The 17073-nt window shown below is 38.0% G+C and overlaps 3 protein-coding genes across 3 annotated transcripts; 2 read left to right on the top strand and 1 right to left on the bottom strand.

Annotated features, from left to right (window-relative positions):
- Nucleotides 1-1700: 1700 nt before the first annotated feature.
- LOC133864117 (caffeic acid 3-O-methyltransferase-like) lies at nt 1701-5244 on the top strand. Its single transcript, XM_062300341.1, has 4 exons — nt 1701-2268; nt 2727-3037; nt 3792-3856; nt 4658-5244. The coding sequence occupies exons 1-4, from the start codon at nt 1748-1750 to the stop codon at nt 4967-4969; spliced, it is 1209 nt and encodes a 402-aa protein (XP_062156325.1). The 5' UTR covers nt 1701-1747; the 3' UTR covers nt 4970-5244.
- A 647-nt stretch (nt 5245-5891) lies between these two features.
- On the top strand, nt 5892-10687 carry LOC133864118 (caffeic acid 3-O-methyltransferase-like). The gene is made up of 4 exons (XM_062300342.1): nt 5892-6392; nt 7447-7757; nt 8338-8402; nt 9839-10687. Exons 1-4 carry the CDS (start codon nt 5971-5973, stop codon nt 10184-10186), a joined length of 1146 nt encoding a protein of 381 aa, XP_062156326.1. The 5' UTR covers nt 5892-5970; the 3' UTR covers nt 10187-10687.
- Nucleotides 10688-11062: 375 nt separating this feature from the next.
- On the bottom strand, nt 11063-12663 carry LOC133864046 (protein CURVATURE THYLAKOID 1B, chloroplastic). The gene is made up of 6 exons (XM_062300240.1): nt 12357-12663; nt 12019-12122; nt 11835-11921; nt 11669-11731; nt 11475-11512; nt 11063-11387 (listed from the first exon to the last, which is right to left on the bottom strand). The coding sequence occupies exons 1-6, from the start codon at nt 12523-12525 to the stop codon at nt 11330-11332; spliced, it is 519 nt and encodes a 172-aa protein (XP_062156224.1). The 5' UTR covers nt 12526-12663; the 3' UTR covers nt 11063-11329.
- Nucleotides 12664-17073: the final 4410 nt, after the last annotated feature.

The raw sequence follows: 17073 nt of genomic DNA, 5'->3' as shown, positions 1-17073 counted from the left end.
TTGTTAGAGGATCTTCCCCTGCCCTGCAGAAGGCTGCCAGATCATCCCCCGCAGGTGCTGCCATGACAGCACCTGAAAAGATCACACCTTGCAGAACTACCCATACTGCTGCAACCTCAACTAAAGAATGCAGTGATTCTACTACAAGTAACGGCCATATTGTACAGCCAATGGACCATGCTTCAAGTCAGCACCATACTCCACCTCATGCTGCATATCTCATGGGAGATTACATGTGATTGCCTTCATTAATGTACTCTTTTTTTCTTTTTTCCGATAAATACACAATTGTATTATTTTATCCTTCATACCCGTGTATTAGTGTACATAAGAGTGCTCTTAGCTCCTCAGTAATGTAAGGAGCAACTTTGAAATATGCACAACCTGTTGTGCAATGGTCAAACCCCTTGAAATATACACCTTCCTTTTTCACTCTTGAGTCTTGAGTGATCCCCCTCGCAGACCAGAGGGTAACAACATCTCTCACTGATCAACCAATCTATGAGAGGGTAACGAAAATTAATTAGGCACAGGACATGTGTCAGCTTATTAGAAGTGTTAAATTGGACTTTCGTCAATTTTTCGACGGAAGTTGGACGGAGATTCCATCTCCGTCTTTAACCAAAAACGAGGTACTATTTACGATACGAAATGAAGCACATAGAAAAAAAAAATAAAATAAAATAAAATAAAATAAAATTAAACCACTGGAAAGTCAAACATATTTAACCCTTAATTTAATTGCATATATGCAACAATATGATCTAATTCATAGGAATTCCGTATTTTGATTTGCAATCTTGATCGTTTATATTTTCTAAGGAAATTGATAACGAGGATTGAGGAAAAAAAAAAAAACGATTGTTAATAGAACTGTATATTACTATATACAGCTTCTTAGAGGGAAAATTAATCTAATTCAAAGGTATTTGGACATGCAATCTTGATAGTTTATATTTTCGGAGGAAATTTATAATGATTTTCTCCAATAATAGATAGTTTTTTTGAAAGATGTGTTTTAGTTTGAAACTTTAGAATACGATCCTTATAGGCTTTGAGGAATGTTAGAGCTCCTTCTAATTTTTTTTTTGTGTCCATGTGAAATGACATAAATGTAATTAAAAAATTACATCCATATCATCTAAAATGATATAGATGTAATTTTTTTATTACATTTATATCCTTCCAGATGAACACCGAAAGAACACTAGAAAGAAATCTAGCATTCCTCGTAAGCAATAGTCTAGTATTAGAATATATATATATATATATATATATATATATATATATATATATATATATTATCTAAAAAAAACTAATAGAATATTAGTTAGGATTTCCATAATGTTTGAAGAAAGAAACAAAGGTTATTTACTAAAGTTTAGGAGTCATTAAAAACATCTTTTCATCATTAAAAAAATAAATAAATAAAACCGGTCGATAATTAAGGAATGTCTATTTTTGTAAGCAATTGAGGGAAAAAGTTGGTAACTCAATCGGTTGCGACTAGTTAGAATTTTTTTTTTTTTTTCCTCTTGTACGGGCATGTGAAAAAAAATAAAAATAAATAAATGAATGGTTGGTAGCAAAGGCAAGTGGAAAACATTGGCGGCGAAAATGGAGGAGATAATTAATCATGTTTAACAAATTGATATTTGACGTCCCTTGGACTTCCCATATGGCCTTTATTTTACGTATTATTAACTATATTTAGGTCATCCCAAAACCAGAAGGAGGCCAAAACCCTATGGCCAAAAACAGACGCCTGAAGGCAAAGCAAAAGCGAGAGCAACTGCTGGTCAGTGCGTCGTCTTCTTCACCGGAACCCCAACCCCAAGAATCAATGGCGACCGAAAGGCACAAACAACTCAAACAGAAAGAAGAAGAAGATGAAGTCTTCTCCCATGCCATGGAACTGGCGTGCGGGTCAGCGCTGCCCATGGCCATGCACGCAGCCATCGAGCTCGGCGTTTTCGACATCTTGGCCAATGCGGGCCCTGGTTCCACGCTCTCCGCTGCGGAGATCGCGGCCCAGATGCCCGCCAAGAACCCCGACGCACCCGCCCTGCTGGAACGCATCTGCGGCCTACTGGTGTTCCACTGCGTACTTGGTTGCTCTGTGGTTGATAACGATGACAGTGATGGGCTTCCTTTCCGTAGGTTCTACTTTCTGCTTCCGGTGTCCAAGTACTTCGTGCGCAATCAAGATGGGGTTTCCTTAGCGCCCTTGATGGCCTTGATTCACGACAAGGTTTACTTGGATAGTTGGTTAGTCTCATTATTTTCTTACTCTTTCTTTTCCTTTTATTTTCTGGTTTTTAAGCTCTATCAATCTTCCTTTTGTGAAACCTTTGTTGATTAGTTAAGATGTTCTCTTTTGCCTCGAATCCCTGATTACATTATTAAACCCTCCGGCCTCTTTTCCCCCGCCTCGTTATCGCCATTGTTACTTATTAGCAATATAGTTGGGAGCAATTGTTTAGCATATTGTGCAAGTTAAGCAAATTTGTAAAGAATTTTGATATTCCCCAAGGGGGATTTTATGAAGTCGTACTGGTATTATCAATCTAGTGAAGGAATGCTCGTCAAATATCCTACTATAGTGGTCCAACACCTACATCAAAGGCATAACTGGATGCTCCATGCTAGTCCCATGTGAGAAATTGTTCCTAGTCTCTATTAAATTTTGTTGTGGCAGCCAACTCCATTGTTAAATTGAATGTTAGGTCTCAACTGAAGGATGCAGTTCTTGAAGGCGGAGGTGCATTTAACAGGGTCCATGGAATGCACAGCTATGAGTACGCTAGCAGGGACCCTAGGTTCAGTCAAGTTTTCAACACAGCAATGTTCAACCACACTACCATACTTGTTAAGAAGATGCTCGAGTCCTATGACGGTTTTAAGAACCTCAAGCAGATCGTCGATGTTGGTGGTGGAATCGGAGTGGCCCTTAGCTTAATCATTTCAAAATACCCCAAAATTAAGGGCATTAATTTCGACATGCCTCATGTTATACAACATGCCCCGCCCTATCCTGGTATGTTTTCAATTCATCATGTAAGTTTTTAAAAATAATATTGTTTAAGATATTGTGTTGTTTCTCCCAAAGGTAATTTCTAAATTCGATAAATTTCCTTTCTAGATTTTGGGATTAAAATGATGAATAAAAAAAATCGTTGGAGATGCAATGCATCCAATGTTTTCCCCCTTCAATTGTTTAAGTGCAGTTCGCCACATCTCTGTTGTTTTGATGCCTGCAACCTTCATATTCTCAATGCCCACGTATGATGCCAAAGAAAAAAAAAAACTGTTTCCAAGTTAAAGTAGATGATCTCTGCAACCTTCATATGTTAATGTCCATGTGCCCTGTCAGGCCACCAACAAACAATGCTTTTTAAGTTAAAGCAGAGAGGAAAGAGTGAGAGAGAGAGAGAGAGAGAGAGAGAGAGGGAGAGATGCCACAAAAAAACTTCTCTAAGTTTAAAGTAGATGGTCTCTGTAACTTCATATTATCAATTCCCATGTACCATGTCATGCCCCTAAAAAATAAAATGTTTCTAAGTTGGTAGATAGATGCCAACAATCTTGTGGAGACTGTTGAGATTGATCAGCTAGATCCAGTTAACTAAATTTCACTATACATTAATTGCTAATTGATGGTTGTACTTTTAAATTTCGCTATACATGAATTGCTATAATGGATGGTTGTACTTTTGGGAATCTAGATGGATGTTCTTCGTGATTATTTGACAAAGTCTCTAGATTAAAGGGGGTGTTAATTTATCTTGCAGGTGTGAAACATGTAGATGGAGATATGTTTAAAAGTGTTCCAAAAGGAGATGCCATATTTTTGAAGGTGAAGTTTGTATCTTTCTGGCATTGTTCCTTACTTTTACTGGTGACTGAAGGCTCATTTTTCACTTTCACTTTCACTTAGAAACATTTAGCAAATCAATTTGTAGAATGGAAAATGATTGTCTTGACTACCCATCTGATTTATGTTGTGATGGCAATACTGGAAGCATATTGTGACTAGGAAGGCATAGTTATAAAATTGGTGTTTGCATCTGTTCTGGGTTTAGCGGAGTACTTTGGCTAGATTATAATAAAGGCCTTGGTCTTGGTGGCATTTCCATCAGGTTTAAGGTTCGAATCTCCTTGGGTGTAAATAATTCCATGAGGGCCAACTCGCCAACAAAGCCATAGAATTACCCGATCCATGTGGAGGGGGCGTTTCTCCAAATAACATGATGTTTAGTTAAAGAAAAAAAGAACTCTGCCTGTTTATCTCAAGGGTTGGCATTCATGGGGTTTGTTGTTTTCACATGATGGTATATCGTATGCTAGAATGGGCAATGTGTGATATAAGGGTATTTAGTCTCTTTCTCATTTTTGTAACATGCAAGCCTAATTTAGAGGGTCGGGGACACATTGCATCAATTTTTTGAAAGAGAGTCAAGCACGCAAATTGAAAGTTCGGTGGGACATTGCCACAAAGATGATAATCTAGGGTGATAAAGTATAATTTGCCTTTGACTTATTTAATATTCTTTTAATGCTTCTCTGCATTATATGCTTTATCAATAACACTCCATTCTAATCTATATTTTGGAATTCAATAACTAACCATGAGATTATTTATATTCATATTTGATAGTGGATACTTAATGATTGGAGCGATGATGACTGTGTGAAGATATTGAAGAACTGCTACAGCGCTCTTCCAAACAATGGAATGGTAATTGCTATGGTGGAAGTTCTTCCACTTTTTCCAGAGATTACCACTTTCGCAAAGGTTAAATCCCTACTTGATATGCTTATGATGACTCAAAAACTGGGAGGAAGGGAGCGGAAGAAAAATGAATTATTTCCATTGGTATATGCAGCTGGATTCAAGAGCATTAGTTTGAGATGTCATGTCTGTAATACCTGGATTATGGAGTTCAACAAGGACATGACATCCATATAGTAAGGTGGTGTAGGGAATATACCTTTTGTAGGAGCTTGGAGCCTAGCACTCTATTAGCTGTTTTGCCTAATTACTGAGATAAGGCAAGCAATGCATGCAGTTTCTGATGGTATTGTAATATCAGTATGCAGTTTCTGAAGGATTCCAGTAGATTTTGTAATGAAAGATTTGTTACGCTCGCCTGCTTATTTCTATTAGATTTGCTTTGTAATGAATTAAAGTCTGAAGGGATAGAGTGACATAGAAGTGGTCATTTGTAGGGGTAAATTGATATTGACAGCTACTTTTCTTTTTTTCTTTTTTTCTTTTTTTCTGGTCTCAAATCATGGTTCGGCCCGTGTGTGTGTGTAAGAGAATAGTATACTAGTAATACGCTAAAAAATGCATGCAAGGGTCACATGTAGAGGAGGTGATTCTACTCAAAACCTGAATCGATCACACTATGTTTAGTACTAATTTTAAAGCTGAGCAGACTAAATAAGAGAGGAGTTGGCACATGTTGCAAGGTGTTGAACATGTACAAGTACGTTCAAATATTGTTAAATCATCTTTATATATATATATATATTTGACAACAAACATGCGATTGATTAATGTTGAGATCACGTTTGAAAAACTGTTTAGTAATTATTATTGAAATGTTGAGATCACCAAGAAATTAGTGACTTATTAGTTATTTATGGTAACTATAAAACCAGTAGATAATCAAGGAAACAAGAGTCGTTTCACGAAAGGCAAATGCAAAAAGAAAGGCAGCGTCAGCGAAGCTATCGGAGAAAATGGAGGAGATAATTTTCACGTTTAATAACTAACTGATTTTTCTTGTATCGCATAATTTTTTATTCTTTTTTGTTAAAAAAAAAGAAAAAAAAAAAAAGAGGAAAGATCTTTGACGTTCCTTGGACTTCCGTACGGCCTTCTATAGTCCAGAAGGCAAAGCAAAAGCACGAGGAAATTCGGGGGGCAGTGCATCGTCTTCTTCAGCTGAACCCCAAGAATCAATGGCGACCAAAAGCCCCAGACAACTCAAACAAAAAGAAGAAGATGAAGTCTTCTCCCAAGCCATGGAACTGGCGTGCGGGTCAGTGCTGCCCATGGCCATGAACGCAGCCATCGAGCTCCGCGTTTTCGACATCTTGGCCAATGCGGGCCCTGGTGCCACGCTCTCCGCTGCGCAGATCGCGGCCCAGATGCCCGCCAAGAACCCCGACGCACCTGCCATGCTGGAACGCATCTGCGACCTTCTGGTGTACCACTGCGTGCTTGGTTGCTCTGTGGTTAAGAACGCTGGCGGTGATGGCTGTCCTGTCCGTAGGCTCTACTTTCTGCTTCCGGTATCCAAGTACTTCGCGCGTAATCCAGATGGGGTTTCCTTAGCGCCCTTGATGACCTTGAATCATGACAAAGTTTACTTGGATAGTTGGTTAGTCTTATTATTTTATTACTCTTTCATTTCTTTTATTTTTTTAATCACACTGTCCATTTTTCTTTCTCTTTTTAGTGATTCCATATACTTGTTTTAGTCGTAACAATTGTTTTGCAATCTTTATGGGATGTATTCTGTTTCGTTCTTTCATATTGTAATGGAAAATTCGAGGAAGTTTCCTAGAAAAATTTCTTCAATCCACCATACATTCGCCTCTTTTAAAGGAAAACCCACGAACGAAATCATCATCATCATCTTATTTAAGAATACTCTCTTCATTGACATTAGATGACTTTTTCAGGAAACCAAATATTTCTTCATTTTCCTTGATTTTACTCTAATATTGTTGTGATATTATTCTCATTATTAGCATCATAATATAATTAAATTTCATTAATAGCATTTTGAGTAAGTTGTATTCTCTTCTAGTTCTATATAAGCATGTGGATGCGGAATGGCCAAATAGAAAAGTACAAAAATTCCAAAGTCATTTGGAAATTGATCACTTCGAAGTGATCATTTGAAAGTCCAATTCCCACTAAGCGATTAATTTATGTCTTATTTTCCATTAATTTTCTTATGGGAACCCTGGATTTCTATCAAACTTCCTTTTGAGAAAGCTTGTTGATTAGTTAAGATATTCTATTTTGCCTCAAATCCCTGTTTAAATTATTGAATACAAACCCTCCTGCCTCTTCCCCCCCCCCCCCCCCGCCCCCCCCCCCCCCCCCCCCCCCCCCGGGGCCTCGTAATCACCATTGTTACTTATTAGCAATATAGTTGGGGTCGATATATTGGGGTCAATTGTTTTGCATATTGTTCAAGTTATGCAAATGTGTAAAGAATTTTGACACTTACCAAGGGGGATTTTATGAAGTCATACTAGTATTATCAATCTAGTGAAGGAATGCTCGTCAAATGTCCTAGTATTCCAACCCCTACTTCAAAGGCATAACTGGATCCTCCATACTAGTCCCATGTGAGAAATTGTTCCTAGACTTTTATTAAATGTTGTGATGGCAGCCAACTCCATTGTTAAATTGAATGTTAGGTCTCAACTAAAGGATGCAGTTCTTGAAGGCGGAGTTCCATTTAACAGGGTTCATGGAATGCACGCCTATGAGTACGCTGGCAGAGACCCTAGGTTCAGTCAAGTTTTCAACACTGCAATGTTCAACCACACTACAATACTTGTAAAGAAGTTGCTCGAGGCCTATGACGGTTTTAAGAACCTCAATCAGATCGTCGATGTTGGTGGTGGAATCGGAGTGGCCCTTAGCTTAATCATTTCAAAATACCCCAAAATTAAGGGCATTAATTTCGACATGCCTCATGTTATAAAACATGCGCCACCCTACCCTGGTATGTTGTTTGTTCATCACGTAAGTTTTTAAAAATAATGTTGTTTAAGATATTGTGTTTGTTTCTCCCAAAGGTAATTTTCTAAATTTGATAAATTTCCTGATCAGATTTTGGGATTAAATGATCAATAAATTGTCGAAGATGCAATGCAATGCATCCAATGTTTTCCCAGTTCACCCCATCTCTGTTGTTATGATGCCAAAAAAAAAAAAAAATCTTTTTCTAGTTAAAGTAGATGATCTCTGAAACCTTCATAATGTTAATTTCCATGTTCCCTGTCAGGCCACCAAAAAAAGGGGCCTGAGAGAGAGAGAGAGAGAGAGAGAGAGAGAGTCTGTAACCTTCATATTATCAATTCCCATGTACCATGTCATGCCACAAGAATAAAAATTTTCTAAGATAGTGGAGAGATGGCTGAAATGTTTTGGAGACTGTTGAGATTGATTAGCTAGATCCAGTTAACTAAATTTCACTATACATGAATTGCTAATGAATGGTTGTACTTTTTGGAGTCTAGATGACTGTTCGTGACTATTTGACAAAGTATCTAGATTAAAATGGGTGTTAATTTATCGTGCAGGTGTGAAACATGTAGCTGGAGATATGTTTGAAAGTGTTCCAAAAGGAGATGCCATATTTTTGAAGGTGAATTTTGTATCTTTCTGGCATTGTTCCTTACTTTTACTGGTGACTTAAGGCTCATTTTTCTCTTTCTCTTAGAAACATTTAGCAAAACAATTTGTAGCATGGAAAATGATTGTCTTGACTACCCATCTGATTGATGTTGTAATGGCATTACTGGAACTATGCAATATCGATGTCCTTTATCTTTTAGGATACAGGGATGAGGTACAACGCATTTTATGATTCTTTAAGCACTATCACAAATTTCTGTAAACTTTGTTCAAATTACACTTTTCAATATTGATTGGCCCCATAATTTCAGGAAATTTTTTCAATTTGTGTCTCACCATCCAAATTAGATCTCAAATTACGGAAATGAAAAAATTATTGAAATAAACACAAATTATCCAATCCTGCAAACCACGGAGCATACTTTTGTTTTTATAACCCATAACATTTGTCACTACTGTTGGCTTCCCTTCTGCCATTGCTGCCACCACTGGGTTTGTCATCCCCACATCAATCCAGTGACCTTCTCATCCCCAACCCAGTACAGTTCAGTTCAAATTCAAGCGGTTGAAAATGATTTAAGGTATGTTAGTTCATTTTAAAATTGGTTGATAGAGTTACACATTTTTCCTTAGATTTCAATTACTAGTTACTTTGAAGCTAACTCTTCAAAAGGCTTTGCCAACAAAATGGAACCAAGACCATTTTAAAAAAAATGGAAGGCATAGTTGAAAAAAAAAAAATGGTGTTTACATCTCTTTCTTGCTTTAACAGATAACTTTGGCAAGATTATTGTAAGTAGGGGCTACCATGCGATTGGCAGGAACCAAAATGTCTCCCAAATCCAATATCTCCAGGATGTTTTCTCCTATCATTGAGCTTGAAGAATGAATAATAACTTTTAATGTGATGTCACTTCTCTTTGTCACCCACTTTTGAAGTTCAAAAAGATATGGATGAGATATAGGAAACATGATTAATTTTTTCTAGCAGTATAATATTTTATTATTTTTCTACATAACGTGATGTTTAGATTAAAGAAATAAAGAACTCTGCCTGCTTCATCTCAAGGGTTGGCAGTCATGGTGTTTGTTGTTTTGACATGATGGTATTTGGTTTGCTAAAATGGGGAATGTGTGTCGTGTGATAAAAGAGTATTTAGTATCTTTCTCATTTTTGCAACGTTAAAGCCTAATTTAGAGCGTGGGGGACACATTGCATCAATTTTTTGAAAGAGAGTCAATCACACAAATTGAAAGTTTGGTGCGACATTGCCACAACGATGATAATTTAGGGTGGTAAAAGTATAATTTGCCTTTGATTTTTGTAATATTCTTTTAATTCTTCTCAGCATTTTATGCTTTGTCAGTAATAATCCATGCTTAAGAAAATGTGATAATCTATTTCAGAATTCAATAACTAACCATGAGATTATTGATATTTGATAGTGGATACTTAATGATTGGAGCGATGATGACTGCGTGAAGATATTGAAGAACTGCTACAGCGCTCTTCCGAACGATGGGAAGGTAATTGTTATGGCGCAAGTTCTTCCACTTTTTCCAGAAATTACCACTAACGCAAAGGTTAAATCCCTACTTGATATGCTTATGATGACTCAAAAACCGGGAGGACGGGAGCGGATGCAACATGTACCATTGGCAGATGCAGCTGGATTTGAGAGCGTTAGTTTGACTTGTCATGTCTATGATACCTGGATTATGGAGTTCAACAAGAAGGATTTGACATCTGGTAGCTTCTGTGAGAGCTTACACTCTAGTAGCTTTTTTGCCTAATTACTGAGATAAGGCAAGGAATGCAGTTTCTGAAGGTATTGTGATATCAGTATGGAATATTTCATTTGTAAACATCGGATCATGAAAGTATGTTCTGTAACTGTGGCATTTTGTTCTGAACTCTCTAATCAGCCATTAAGTAGTGAAATTACGCTACAAACCTAGGAAGTGAGCCTATTACAACTATTAAGTGCACATGTTTGAAAGTGTTTGATCAGGTGAAAGTCAGATTGTGGTAGGAAAGGAATCACTTGTTGATGGGAGGGTTTGAGTGACAATAAGCTTTCATTCAAGAACTCCTCTGCATTCCTTATAACTTGTTTATGGAAAGTGGGTGGTTTTCAAGTATATATCATAAACGCCCAGATCTTCAGAGCTTGCTATTAGTGAAGCTTCTGTTGACATCTTCAATTGTGATTGATCAGCCTAACTCTTGTTTGTTTTATACATAAAATTCCTGGGTTTTGCGCTGAAATCCAGTGGCAAACTTTATTTGTTCAATACTTCGCTCAGTATGCACAATGATTGACATGTTTTCCAGCTGCAGACAGCAGTATAAAAATTCATAGATGCTCAAATCCTCTCAACTTACTACATTTACTCTTAACTATTCTTGATGAATTGTTGCAACTCATCATAGTGACTTTTATCATATCTGCATTCTAAATAGGTTCAAACCCACTAAAATTATGTGGCTCGAAACCTAGTTCTTTGTTTGGAGATGTCTCTCCAGCTCCTTCAGCTTTTTGTCATTTCCTATGAGCTATTGAAGATAATGGTGCTGAATCTCATCATAAAACTTACAGTCAATCTCATTCTCCCTTGCTTTCTCTTGAACTGAAGTGAATTATTTCTAAGCCAGCAAACAAATAAAAGTTAAAAGAAAATTCTAAGTCTTCTGAATCTGTGCATTATTCCAGTAAATAGTTATAGCTCTTCCAAGTAACATGAGAAATGTGATTGGCGCTGAAGGGGAAATATAATATAATTGTTACATGTATCTTCAAGAGAAGGTAGATATTACATGGGTTAGAAGCTTATGCTAACAGAAGGAACCATGGTCTTAACGACAATGCTGCAAGATATATGCTTCAAATCCCAAAAGTTCACCTCATCTCAGCAGCATTCCCTATCGGTGTTCCTCTAGCTGCTCCCGATTATATCCTTATAGGCATCTTTTACCTTCTGTATCAAAACTTCCCTGAAATTCAAAGATGTACAGTGAGAAATGTCTAATAAAAAAACCGAGATTTTGGTGGTAGAGTTCAAATGGCAAATAGAAACTTACCTGTCTGGTTTGAAAATCAGGTTCTTGTATGCAAACCACTGCAACGAAAGACAAGAAAGGTGGATGCATAAGAAACAGAGGAAAAGCACAGAAATTCTAGGTTAAGCATTCTGTATGATGCATAAACGTACAGCAGCGTTGTCTTTCATGGCCGTCTTTGATCAAATAATTTTAGTACAGAGTATTGAACTTACCCCAGAATAGCCAATGCCTACAAGCTCAAGAACCCCAGGAACAAGAGGAAGCCTATCAATTGCCTGTTACAAGTGACCCACATCTCTCAGAAACCTTTTCACAAACACAATAATAAGTGAAAAATGACGATGATAAGGTAGGAATGGGCAATATGGAGAACCTCACCGAGATCATCCCAGTGGAGCCCCACAGCGCGACCACCCCAGCTACTGCAAGTGAACTCACTGCATATTTGTCTTCAACTTTGTCCCACTGCGCAGCCAACAGCAGCGATTCATAAATTCAGGCTAACAAAACATACCAAAATTCCTCTACAACAAAAGAGAATGAATGATAGCTCAATCCTTACAGCTTCTTGAACTGTTTTGACAATCTCTGGCAGCTCATTTGCTCCAACTTCTGCCGGTGCCTCTCCAGTGGCCATGGCCATGACATTGCGAGCAATCTTACGGCCTGAAAGCGTGACCATCCAACCTATAAGTTCTCAGAGGTACTATGCGAAAGACGGGTTCTGACCCCCAAAGCACAAAAACGCAATTATGCAGAAAATTAAACCACAAAATTCTGCAGCAGTAAATTATACCAAACCACACAAAGAATTAATACTCACCACACAATCAACAAAACCAATTTGTTAACGAAGTGATAAAAGCATAATGTAGCATTGATTATATACGATTGACTCACAATAAGCAGTGCTCTTCCAGGGTCGGTTCTGTGACTGCATAGGCGGTGGGGGCAGTGTGGGAAGGGTCACACATTGTGGCGATGCAGCAGCCGACTGGCGAGGAGCCTTGCCGTCGACAAGGGTGGATGAGGAGGAGAGTGTGAGTGTGGAGGAGGAGCTTGAGGCCATGACAGCTGAACCCCAACAGGTTATACAGTTTCAGTCTTTGTCCTGCGAGAGAGTTTCTGAGGCACCAAAGGCAGCAAAATGCGTCGAGTTTTTGTTTGGTTTTTTGTGGGTTTATTAGATCGGGGGCGGGGGAGTGATAATTTGCAACGAAAAGTGGAGATACGTCCTCCCACGTTGGAGCTGGACAACCACTCGTTCCTTTTTGGTCCGGATAGTGTGATGACATGGCCGCATGCAGGATAGGCATTCTATGGTGTTTGATTGGTAAGGAGGCTCCACATCAGATTTCTAATCTTCTCAAAAAAAAATTTTATTTTATTTTATTTTTTTTGAATTTGAGAGAATTCGAACATGTAATTATGAAAGACCACTTATGAAACTTACATAACCGGATAAGTGGTTGAGCAGACCAATTTTTTATTAGTCAGATAAGTCTCATAAATAATCTCTCACGATCATCTGTCCAAATTTTTTAAAATTTAAACAGATAAATTCAGAAAATCCCGACGAGCTTTTTATCCTCTTTATAATGTTATCTCCCTCCCGAGGGCCAAAAATATCTCAACAATATCCTGCCGCTGCCATGCAATTACCAATTGTAGCACTGCATTTCTAATGAAATTACTTCCCCCCGCATCTCAGCTTTGATCAGTCCCTTACCCTTTTGCCCTACCCCGTATGCAGGTGAGGTGTCGCGATCACGAGGACAAGTTGTTTATAACTTTATATATGAGATATTTAGTCCTAGCAGATCCCGTTAAAAATGGGACAGAAAAGGAAATATAGCAAGAGGCCCTTAATTGGCCAAATGAACAAAAATCGAGTCCGTTGCCAGCTGTGATATCCCGTCTCATATTAGAAAGATGAGTAATTCACATATAAAATTGATGGTTTATAAGAGATATTCATGACGAAGGTAGCTTGCACTCACGCTCCACCAAGCTTAGAATTCTTGCCACCGGATGGTATGAACGTCACTACCTTCCTTCGACAATTGATGCATTTTGAACGCAACCACATTTGCTGAAAGCATTCTTCCTTGGATGGTGATGGAACAGTTTTCTACCGTTTGCTTACACGTTATGGTGTTTCTAACGGGTGTTGCTACGTACACATGTTATGTCTTGGAGGTTTAGTGATTATGCTACACAATCTCACATAAGTGGCATTAACGAAAGAGTGAGTAGCACCCTGCTAGAAAATACTTTTATAATGATTGTTAATATTTATGTCATACCATTAGGGGTGTATAAACGGAACGGTTATTAACTGGAAAAGTGGGTATAACATTTATGTCATACCCACTTTACTTTTCTTTTCTTTTCTCTTTTTCTATTAATCTTTGATTTATGCAATGTCTAGGTGTTATGGTTTACAGGAAAACATATCTCTGTTTTGTCTCTGTTTTTTCTTTTTGTATTTTGGGATAAATGGTTGTGTTATCAGAGCAGAAAAAGAAAGAATAGCCATTTCACCATAAGGAAAAGGAAGCTAGAAACTAAGTTTTGAGAATTAAGGTTTGAATCAACCAAAAGCCAAGCTCATCTTTCATGATTTTATTTACAATCATTTTATTTATATTGAATGAATGGTGATAGTAGTATGTACTATTTAGTAATTAGCATTGAATATTGAATTAAAAAAATAAACCTAAAAAAATTCGACAATATATAAAAACCGGTTATCCGGTTAATAACCAGTTTTTAATAATTAGATAATCGGCGGTTGGTAAAAACGATAGCCGGTCTACCGGTTGTAGTTACGGTTATTAAAATAGGAATAATTGAGTACCCCGGTTGGCGGTTGCGGTTGCAGTTATGACCAAACAACCATAACCGCAACCGGTTGTACACCCATACATACCATAAAACTTTTTCAAACAAAAAACAAATGAACATAAATTTCCTTCAACTTTGTTTCTAAAAATAAAATGTTCATTTCTCACATGCATTTTATTAATGCTATTAAAAAAACATGAGAAAAGTATATATTATTAAATAAAACATGTACTTCTCACATATATTGAAATCAATTATTCCAAACCAATTTGTAAAAAATTTGTGTTCAAAACCAAAAACACCTCTCAAAACATATTAACAAAGGGACCAATAAAGTAATAAAACATTGGGTCATTGATAAAAGATATGGGCCGTTAAAGACTATATTAAGAGTCGGCTAGTCCTCCACCAGAAGCCCTCCCAAACCCCATCATTTTGCGGTGAAATTCACACTCAACTGGGCCTTGTCTTGGGCCGACCCATAGAGGAAGTCTGGTCCAGTTATACCTTCAGTCGTGACCAAGACAAGACCCACCTCATCACCCAGAAGCGGACTAGCGAGAGGTTCACGTACGTGCAGGTTCATCACAACTCGCATGCTCTTCAATCATGTACCACCAATGAAAATTTCTGTTATTAAATTAAATTAAATTAAACTATTTTATAAAAGAAAATAATAATAATAATAATAATTTGAAGATGTTAAGACAGTTTCTGGACCGGTAGCGCAAGCTTTTAGAAAGTTCTTAAAATCTTATCCTGCAAAATAGTAAGCTCGGTAAAGAGGTTTTGCTGGGAGTGTCAGCTGGTCCCACTCCGATGCAGAAGTCAATCATTTGGATAATCTGTATAAATGTCTCAATAACAATAATTTCAGCCAGAGACTGGAATACCTAAAGGTAAGTCTGTATTTATAATGAAGGGAGAGTCGATTTTCCCTGAAAAATTGTGGGAACTGGCTTCTTGATCGTGGGTCTCCACTTCCGGAACGTGGGCAATCACGCGGTCCGAAATGTAGGCCTCCTTATCTTCCATGACGTGGCTTCCACGTGTCGAATTGGCGTGTCTTCTTGTATAAAGATCGCGTGCGGCCACGTTTTGGAGCATGATTGACCAAGACATAGGTGAGAATGTGTTTGAAACACGTTCTGGGTATTTCAGAGTTTCGGTCTTCTCATGGCTTTTCATGAGTTGTTTCCAGTTGGCTCGATCAGGTCATGTGATGGACTATACAGCCTAGCCCATGGGCCCGGGTGAGGGTCTCAGTTGACGGGCCTGATTAATAATTTTCTTTGGCACTGATTAATAAACGGGCCTAATTGGGCTTTCGGCCCATCTACTAATTAATGGAAATATTTCCCACCAAGAGAAATTATGTTTTCCGCTGTTGAAAATGAACCATGCAGATGAAAAATAAAAACAAAAAACAAAAAAAGATGCTGTCTCCGGCAAATCCGTCCATCCACCTAGAATTTGACCCTTTTAACCTTTGACTGGTAAAAGGATAAAGGAATATATATATATATTTTTTCTAAGAAAAAAAATAAAAAAAGGGAGGGGGAAAAAGAGAGATGAAAGGTATTGGTGCCTTTACATGAAAAGTCTAATTGAGTTGATCTGAAACTGAGCATGGGTCAAACTTCAAAGCGTGGACGAATAAATGATGGTGTGGTCTGTTTGTTTCTGAAAAGGGTTTGGTGGGGTGGGATTCTGATCCGTATGATCGTGGTGATCGATCGTACGGTACTGATGGAGTTTGGGCTGAGAAGAAGGTCTCAAATATGTAGGGCTGGCAGGCTGAGTATTGTGGGGGGGGGGGGGGGGGGGGACCTAAAGCGAGCTGCTTTCCAAAAACGCAGGGTCTCCGAGGAGATCTCTGGGCACTCCTACTCTGTTAAGATCCGGATGCCCTACGATCCGAATCTCTGACCCACATTGCTCTTATCTCACCATATCAGCAGCTTTATTTATTTGGACCAAAACCCCATAATTACCCATCTCAACACTCAACACCCAACAGACCCAGCGGTTTGTTTAAGGTGTGTGAAAACTGAAAAAGAGATTAGGGAACTTGGGATTAGGGAACTTGAACGACAAATGGAGTCAGATATTCGAGCGACAGAGAGAGAGAGAGAGAGAGAGAGAGGTTCTCTTTGGAATTTGAAGCTTAAGATAAGACTCTCTCTGGTTCTGGTTGTACAAGTACTACCATCTGAATCACACCCCCCATTCCTTCTTTGGAACTTGAAAGAAAACGTTGAAAAACTTTACCCATCAGATCAACCCCAACTGGCCTGTTCAGACGACCGGAACATGCAACAAACCTTAGTGTCAGAGTTTTGCATGTTTAGGGTTTTACATCGTATTAATAATATGTATATATATCACTCATATATATATATGTTTGCAATAAATGTATTAATGTGAGGGACGTAGTCATAGTCACATCACCTCCCAACAAAAGTTTGCAAAAAAAAATATAACCTAAGCATAAAACAAAGGAACTGTTCACCTTCTGCTAAAGTGAACACTACTTTGGTCTCTGAAGCCTAGACAGCTGACGGCGTTTTCGTTGATAAACACTCCAACTTTGGGACCTCCGAGCTTATATAAAATTCAGCTAATGTTCTTCATGGAAATTATAAACTAATGCTAGTGTCAGTTAAAAATAACCTAATGCTAATTAATGATTTAGTACGAAAAAGGCAGCATCCTAATTGATGCCTCGCCACTCCAAAGAAACCAGACAGTACTGAGACCAATGTTCCTT

The sequence above is a fragment of the Alnus glutinosa genome, chromosome 3 (genome assembly GCF_958979055.1).
Source record: "Alnus glutinosa chromosome 3, dhAlnGlut1.1, whole genome shotgun sequence".
NCBI classification, from domain to species: Eukaryota; Viridiplantae; Streptophyta; class Magnoliopsida; order Fagales; family Betulaceae; genus Alnus; species Alnus glutinosa.
The sequence above is the reverse complement of the archived record's forward strand: the minus strand, read 5'-3'. Positions and strand labels throughout refer to the sequence as shown.

Excerpts from the sequence above, each read along its gene's own strand:
- LOC133864117 (XM_062300341.1), top strand. The coding sequence starts at position 1,748 with ATGGCCAAAAACAGACGCCTGAAGGCAAAGCAAAAGCGAGAGCAACTG. Across the intron at positions 2,269-2,726 it reads AAGGTTTACTTGGATAGTTG|GTCTCAACTGAAGGATGCAG; the intron begins GTTAGTCTCATT and ends ATTGAATGTTAG. Across the intron at positions 3,857-4,657 it reads GAGATGCCATATTTTTGAAG|TGGATACTTAATGATTGGAG; the intron begins GTGAAGTTTGTA and ends CATATTTGATAG.
- LOC133864118 (XM_062300342.1), top strand. The coding sequence starts at position 5,971 with ATGGCGACCAAAAGCCCCAGACAACTCAAACAAAAAGAAGAAGATGAA. Across the intron at positions 6,393-7,446 it reads AAAGTTTACTTGGATAGTTG|GTCTCAACTAAAGGATGCAG; the intron begins GTTAGTCTTATT and ends ATTGAATGTTAG. Across the intron at positions 8,403-9,838 it reads GAGATGCCATATTTTTGAAG|TGGATACTTAATGATTGGAG; the intron begins GTGAATTTTGTA and ends GATATTTGATAG.
- LOC133864046 (XM_062300240.1), bottom strand. The coding sequence starts at position 12,525 with ATGGCCTCAAGCTCCTCCTCCACACTCACACTCTCCTCCTCATCCACC. Across the intron at positions 11,732-11,834 it reads GCTCCACTGGGATGATCTCG|GCAATTGATAGGCTTCCTCT; the intron begins GTGAGGTTCTCC and ends CACTTGTAACAG. Across the intron at positions 11,388-11,474 it reads CTGATTTTCAAACCAGACAG|GGAAGTTTTGATACAGAAGG; the intron begins GTAAGTTTCTAT and ends TTTGAATTTCAG.